We start from the raw sequence: 7,679 nt of genomic DNA, 5'->3' as shown, positions 1-7,679 counted from the left end.
CCTCTCTTTCTTCTAACTTTTTTTCTCTTTTTTGTTCTCTCTAATATTGTTTTAATATGGTCATATGATAGGAGCTTGAAACCTTATTTAGGAGTATTTAACACTCGATTCTTTGACAAATCAGATACAAAGGGTAACGGCATCCACAGGATATGAAACTCAAGACACATTTTTCTTTTATTAACTACTTTTAATGCTTTGATGGTCAACATTAAGTTCTAGATATTGAGTTGAAGCCAATTAAATAATGATTAATATTTGTTTTTCCTCTTATTCCCCTTGTGATATGGTGATAGCAAAGTTTACTTCAACACGCCATAATATGTGGTAGGACATGTAGAAGAAAAGATCCAGAAACGATTCTCATAACGGGGTGAATTTGATTGATCCAAAAAGCTATGTTATGACAGGTATGTCATATGTCTAAATGCAGGCAATTTTACTTGCCTCAGTTTCACATCTGCTCAAGCAATCAAAATAGCAATTCAAATATGACAAAGAGCTAACATTAATATATTGGAAAATATCTACTATGAACAACATAAACTAGTTCCACAAGTAATGTTACCGAATTTCTACAAAAACTCAACTGGCTAAACCGCTAAATAGGCTCCCGTGTGAGAAAAGATGCACTGAACACTACAAACATGATTAGAGTGCATATACAGCAATTTTACGGGGATTCTTCAGGGTTGAATGTGTTCTCTTTGAAGCTCTTACTCAGCCAGATTGCAGTTTCCCTTGGGGAAACCTTCTCAGGCCCAAATGGTTTCAACAAAACCCCGAGTTCATCATACCTTGCCTGCTGCAGCAATCTTGCACTGAATTCAAGCAGCCCTTCCAAGGCTTCGGCCCTCTGTTGGTACGATGAAGTATCAAACTGTCGGCGGCGCAGATCCGAAGAGGTGTGACTCGATGCACCTGCTGTTGCATTTTGATCGGATGAACCACTTTTTTTGTCCTCGTCGTTTTCCTTCAACACGCTGCGCTTGATTCCTTGCCAAGTATCAGCATTACAAGCCCTAACAGAGGCTTTATCATATACATCTATTGTGCATTTGTCAATCACAGTGGATGATCTGTTGAATCGGAACAGTGGATCTTCATATGATGCTAATGGGAATTCAGCTATTTTATCAATTCGGGGAGAGTTGACTGAAATATCTGGTGAAGATACATGGCTAAGCAAACCAATACTACTAGGCCTGTGAGGAGGCTTCTGAGTACCCTTTGATGGCAATGGAAAGGATGCTCTGCGATTTGTTTGGGTAGATTTTGTGGAATTGTTTGAAGCAGGAAGCTGTAACCACAAACTTAAGGAAATCAGCTAAGCAATGTACTTTTTCAGGTACAGCGAGTTTCATTAGAATATTTACAAATATCAAGAAGCTGCTTCCTACCTTTTAGTATTAGAACATAATATACACAAACATCATATAGTAGAATCTCCACAATTGTGAAATGATGTTGGTTTTGTTAAATAACTAAAGCAAAACTTTTTTAGGATATGATTATTTATCCCCTTTAGATACAAGACTAACTAAAGATAAGAAATTCCAACCAGAGAATTTAAAAACGGAACACCCATCAATAATTCTTGACATTATTTTTGTTCACCTTTTATAAGCTAGTTTCATTTGGAAAAAGATACTAAAGAAAGTGGAGGACTTACAGATTGCCTTCCTGCCTTAAGATCCTTTGTGGGTTCCATTAATTTCTTGTTGGTAGAAGAAAGTTTTGCATGACTGATCCTGGGAATCTTAGCCATACTAGAAGTTCTGGAGAGAATAGGCTTATGGATTGACTTCACTCCATGGCTACCTCTGACACTCAACTCTGCTAACCTCTGATTTAAATCATCTGGAGTACAATCTATTTCTAGGGTGGAACATACAGAATCTTGATCAGCTCCAGAAATACTAGGGTTTAGAGTCCGATCATTGCTAAAAGAATGCCTTTTATCCCTATAGATAGAAACATGTTCATCTTTCGGCTCCAAGAATCTGGTTTTCTTCATGTACTTGGATTCTGGCCATTGGACTGGTAATGAATTTTGCCTGGGGCTATTAATTTTGAGATGAATCTTAAGAACATATGGTTGAAGATGTGGGTGCCCAAGCAGCTCTGCAGCCTGCCACCAGAGGTACAAATCAATTGAGAAAATAGGTTCACATGACAGATCAGATAAAATATGGTGGTTAAGCACGTAGCGGAATATCTGCTACAAGACATTTGTAGAGAGACAAATAATTAAGCAACTAACAAGACATTCTACAAAAGGGAGTTCGAAATCACAAGCATGACGAAAATTGTTACAGTCATGTAGGCAGCTGCACTGCCACACAAGAAATCAATATTGATTTTTAGCAGAAGTTGATTAGAGATTATTCAGTACACTCAATGTTGTGCATTTGCATAATTTTCAATAGTCAAAACATGATTGTTTAGCCTTCAATGCTACATTATGAAAATAAGTAAGTGGGTTTCAACTAAGAGAAATAGTGTTACATGAGAATAATGGACTGCTAGATAATTTGTGAATGAAGCTGAACTATAAACATCAAAGTGGCAGCCATAAATTATATGTCGAAACCTAAAGCAAAATGAAACATTTTCTCCATTCAAAATTAGTAAGCATGGGTATTTTCTTTCATAGGCATAATCTTTGAGCAACAATGTGCTAAAAATACATTTTTTTAAAGTTAAAAAAGAGGTTACGTAAGAACCCTTTGCAACCAAATGTTACTTCAAGATCCATTTTGACCTCTCAGCTAAAAATATTTTATGATGCAAACAGAAGAACTCTTTAAACGGTCATCCAATCAGATCTGTGTTTAGATGACCTTTTAAATAGTAGGTTTGAAAATTAGTTACTTTTGCCATTGTGGCAATACATGATCGGTTGTTAGTGTAAAACTCATACACTGACAGTGCATGAAAATTCAGTCAAATAACATGGAAATGCTTGTTTCTTAGATACAACATCAACACAACTAATGGCTAACTAGAAAGGGATATATCCTATTAATTCATGTTTCGCACATTCCAAGCAGAGTCAAGAAAAACACAACTTAATACAGTAAATCAGAATACCTAATCGCATCTGATAAATTTCATTGCATGTTTAATTGTTGTGTGCATCATAACAGAATGACTATTTCTGTTCTAAGATTTATTTAATTCACACGGGGATGAAATATGATGCTAGATGTTGCATCAATGCATTACGTTGGATTGTTATTGGTTAGAGTTGTATTATACATACACTGGGCCTAAGCTCTGGATTTTTCCGCAGCATGCTTTTAACAAGACTTCGACTGCAAGGGGCGAAACAAATATGACTATATCAATAGTCAAGCAAACAATCCATAAAATAAATAATTCATCAATATATAGATTTACACAAAACCCACTCAGTATCTGGATAATACATGGCTGTTGCCTGTTGGTTGACAATGTAATAGATTTTTGAAAATGCTAAAACTTGAGTGTGTAAACATGAAACTGAAATGTGCAAATGACAAAGATTAGCAGCAAAAGTAACTACAGGATGCAAGAATCGGAACTTACAATGAACCAGAATATTTTGTTGGTAATGGAGCCACTATGGACCTATTAATCTTGTTAATCAATGCTTGTATATCCTATTCAAAGAAATTGAAAGATATTAGATACTTTAGTTGTGAACTTGCAGAAAGATATGAAAATAGATATGTGCACGTTTAATTATTTCAGAGATAATATGAAAAAAATGCAGCTAGATAAGTGCTACATTGTTAACATATATAAACATCAAAAGTATGATTAAGGAGAGCAGATCAATTAACAAAAATGCCATCCGTACCAAGGAACATATGGAATACAAATCAAAAGAAAAGAAAAGATACAGAAAAAGAAACAATTAAATTCAGAGAGAAACTTACAAATGCTTTAAATGCAGGCTTGAGTGATGTCATTTCATATATACAACATCCTGAATAACCGATTTCAGAGATCATAACACATATAAAGAAACCATTAACAGAAAACTTTAATCAATGAGCAAATGCCATATAATAAATACATACCCAGGGACCAAATATCCGATTTGGAACCATAAGGTATATCAGCTAGGAGCTCGGGGCACATGTAGCTAGGAGTTCCAACAACCTACATTACAAGACAATTACTCAGTGACGATTGCATGTAATCAAGCCAAGTTACAATAATGTAGAAAGTTTAACTCATAGGTTACAGATTTCTTACAGAGGAAGCAAGATCATCAGAAGTCAACATTTTGGCAAGTCCAAAATCACCTGCTCAACATTGATAACTTTTGAGCCAAATTTTAACCTTCAGGAAGATTCAGAACCAAAAGTAACAGTATTTGCTAGCAATAACAGCCTTATCAAACAAACATTAGAATAACTTACCGAGACGTATGTCTTGATCTTTTGTCAAGAATATATTTGAACACTGATGGAATCATTTCTGATTAGTATAACGTTTAATAAAATTTAGCCGAAAATAGATATAGAAACTCCTACAAAGAGAAGTGGTCCACCAACCTTGACATCACGATGAAGAATGTGCTTCATGTGCAAATAGTCAAGTGCCATAAGAAGTTGAACGAGCCACTTACAGAGTTTCTGCAAACAAATAATCAGAAATGTTATCATTATTCTTGTTCAAAGAAAAGTAATTACAATATCTGCAAGGAAAAAGGATCTTTTCTTTTAGAAAAAGAAATGAATAAACAACCTCCTCTGGGAACAGCAAACCATTAGCTTTCTTTATAGCTTCCGCCCTGTGTTTCATCAATGATTATCTTTTTTAAAAAAATGTTCATTCTCCAATTTATAAAAGCTGAAAGAACATAAAACCATAAATTCAATGCTAGAGGAAACTAGATAAAAGAGACGTACATATCCCCACCCTCACAGTAACCTATGATAATGCAGACATAGCAACCCTGAGAAAGAAGAAGCAAAAGTAGGTTAAGAGTTAAACTCCCTTGAGGATTTTATGATACAAAGGCCAGTAAATTTCCTGGCAATGTTGCATAGGAGCTTATGACAGCAAGCTCATACCGAATCCAACGATGTAGGAGATGAAAGATGAAGTAAATAGTAGGAACTGCATACCTTTTCTACCCATGAATCTTTATACTCCACAATAAATGGGTTTCGAAATTTAGAAATAAGCTCCATCTACACAAGCAATAAAAATAGGTAAATTAGAATCCGAGATCATAACTTCACATTAAATACTTGAGTCAACAGAAGTCATTTACAGCTAAAATTGTTAAGTCTATAAGCAACTGAAATCAGTCTAGAAACTACATAAAGCACTGTGAATCATGCAGCCAAAAATGCAGGCTAAATAAGATTTCAGATAACAAAAAACGACAAAGACAATTAGTTAATCAACTTGTCCAAATATTATTTGAAGCTCTAACCTCCTGGTGTGCAGATCTACGAGTTCGCTCCGTTTGGCGTGCAAGGCGAATCTTCTTGAGCACATATCTAACCAGTCAAAAGACAAAGTTCAATGACACCGTTAACAATTATTCATGAAAAACAGTGTCAATTAAAGTGCACAAATGAACAGAAACAATCAAACCGACCCAAAGAGCAAAAAAAGGGAAAGAAAGCAAGAGTTAAGGTAGGTTCCATCCTCACTTTTTCTTCTCATGCTTATGTCTCACGAGAAGCGCAGAACCGAAAGCACCTTTGCCAATTTGCTCAAGTATATCATACTGCTCCATGTCATCAGTTAATAATAAGATAATTTCTTCTCCTGGGTACAAACTAAGTCAAGCATGTTAGATCCTTACAAAAATATTACATAGAAACGTCTGAAGAAACAGGATGAGTTGAACGGAGTAAGTAAATAACAGTACTTGAAACTTGACAACTATTGCAATGCAACTAAGTGACAAATAAGGAGGATTACAATGGCAGCAAAGTCACTCAAGAAAATTGCAGATGCTTACAAGTTAACCTTTTCTCTCCCTTTCTCCTTTCTCACGCAGAAATTTACAATTGAAAGCAGTGGTGATTATGAAAGAAACCAACAAATACTAATCCTGTTTTAAAAAAAAAAAAAGAAAAGAAAATTTCTCTTTCTAATTATACATTTTTTTTCAAAACTACCTAATCAACAAGTAAACCAGGTTTAGTAACATTCACTATAACAAATTCACACATGATACAGATCTTAGTGTAAGATTCAAGTAACATGGATCACATGAAGTTATGCACAAAGTTGAATAACCAAAGCACTAATTTACTGATTACTAGTAATTAGCAATAACTTAAAAGCAGGCTCCAACAGCAAAAATTACATATATCCATTTATTAGCTAGAAATCTAAACAGACACTAGAAACCGCTGAGAATTTGCGTTCGAAGAAAAAACAAGCACTGAGATCAGTTTCACTAAGCATGCTACTTTGCTTCCTCACCTTTCCACTACAATGCCGAAAAATTAACAGAATGCACCGTAAATCTAGCAAGAAAAACGAAAATAGTATTAAAAAAAAAGGAAGCTTAAGGTTACGGTTACGGGAATGTGGAAGTTGAAAACGGTAAAACAGTGAAAACGGAGAGGAATTTGTAGTTGGAGAAGAGAGAAAAAAGAACTGTACCTGAGAAAAAAGAAGTTGAATGGATCCAGAGGAAGGAGAGAAAGAAAGGGGTTCAGAGAGAGAATGCGACGAAGTGAGGTAGAAGAGAAATTGCAAAACGACAGCGTTGTTCAGGAAGAAGAAGCAGCAGCACTCGGAGTTGGAGAAGAAGCTCCTTCGCCATTTTCTTCTTCTTTCTTCTTCTTCAAAGTAACAAAATGACAAAATCCAGAGAGAGAGAGAGAGAGAGAGAGAGAGAGAGAATAAATATTAATCGTAGTACTTCAACTTGAACTCTTTCCTACTCTGCATTTGCAGTAATCAAAAAATAATTTATAACTTTTTTATTACTGTAATTGGTGTCTCTGTCATGTGCGAGAGAGAGAGTTGATATTTGATACCCGAAACCACCGTCCTGTAAGTGGGTGAGGGAAAATAATCAAAATATCAATGACATTGATAGGTTAGAGACCGGACACCCATTTTTCCTTTCTCTTTTTTCTTTTCCTTTTTAAGATGTATTATTTTATTAGACAAATGTTTTACTTAATTATTTTATGGAGGAATACTAGGGGATCAGTAACTTTTGTGATTTGTAACCATCAAATAGCCATCAATAATAGTTTTAATGGTATGAGATTGGTGTAAAATTTCATCCAATAACTCACTTTTCTTTACTGGTTATATGCTGACCAAAATTTAACAAAGTTACTAGCCCTAGACTTTTCCTATTTTATGCCCCAAAAAAGTGTTTAAATGGATTTAATATCGATTAAATGTCAATCAATATCTTAACACAAGTTTAGATTTATTGAGTACTTACAAATTGTTTACTTAAAAAAAAAACTCAAAACATAAACATGTAGTCACGTAAGATATATTTCGAATTTTTTTATTACTATTATCAGCTATTCTTTCTTAAGGAGTTGAGATAATAGTTAGGTAAGTACAAATCGAAATTTTATAATATAAAAGAACAAATAAATAATCAATTCATTCTTGATTTATTTTCATAAAAGACTATACCACTCATAGTAAAAAAAATAATCAAAATGCTATATACATATTGAAAT

At 34.4% G+C, this 7,679-nt stretch overlaps 1 protein-coding gene across 5 annotated transcripts; it reads right to left on the bottom strand.

Moving 5' to 3' along the window:
- LOC107618311 (serine/threonine-protein kinase Nek2) lies at positions 479 to 6,993 on the bottom strand. 5 transcript variants are annotated; one of them, XM_021110289.1, is made up of 16 exons: positions 6,628 to 6,993; positions 6,445 to 6,488; positions 5,606 to 5,778; positions 5,438 to 5,504; positions 5,124 to 5,189; positions 4,905 to 4,951; positions 4,741 to 4,786; positions 4,548 to 4,628; positions 4,413 to 4,455; positions 4,246 to 4,295; positions 4,068 to 4,149; positions 3,924 to 3,973; positions 3,571 to 3,644; positions 3,266 to 3,317; positions 1,673 to 2,131; positions 479 to 1,300 (listed from the first exon to the last, which is right to left on the bottom strand). In XM_021110289.1, exons 3-16 carry the CDS (start codon positions 5,671 to 5,673, stop codon positions 674 to 676), a joined length of 1,812 nt encoding a protein of 603 aa, XP_020965948.1. In that variant the 5' UTR covers positions 5,674 to 5,778; positions 6,445 to 6,488; positions 6,628 to 6,993; the 3' UTR covers positions 479 to 673. The 5 variants fall into 5 exon arrangements, with proteins under 5 accessions (XP_020965948.1, XP_016175827.1, XP_016175826.1 ...); XM_016320341.2 differs by having other exon boundaries at positions 5,661 to 5,789; positions 6,628 to 6,992; XM_016320340.2 differs by having other exon boundaries at positions 5,661 to 5,778; positions 6,628 to 6,992.

The sequence above is a fragment of the Arachis ipaensis genome, chromosome B09, assembly GCF_000816755.2.
Source record: "Arachis ipaensis cultivar K30076 chromosome B09, Araip1.1, whole genome shotgun sequence".
Taxonomy (NCBI): domain Eukaryota; kingdom Viridiplantae; phylum Streptophyta; class Magnoliopsida; order Fabales; family Fabaceae; genus Arachis; species Arachis ipaensis.
Note: the sequence above shows the minus strand (reverse complement) of the source record. Positions and strands in the feature narration are given on the sequence as shown.

Excerpts from the sequence above, each read along its gene's own strand:
- LOC107618311 (XM_016320341.2), bottom strand. The coding sequence starts at position 5,746 with ATGGAGCAGTATGATATACTTGAGCAAATTGGCAAAGGTGCTTTCGGT. Across the intron at positions 5,505-5,660 it reads CATAAGCATGAGAAGAAAAA|ATATGTGCTCAAGAAGATTC; the intron begins GTGAGGATGGAA and ends TTGACTGGTTAG. Across the intron at positions 5,190-5,437 it reads GTAGATCTGCACACCAGGAG|ATGGAGCTTATTTCTAAATT; the intron begins GTTAGAGCTTCA and ends TTGCTTGTGTAG.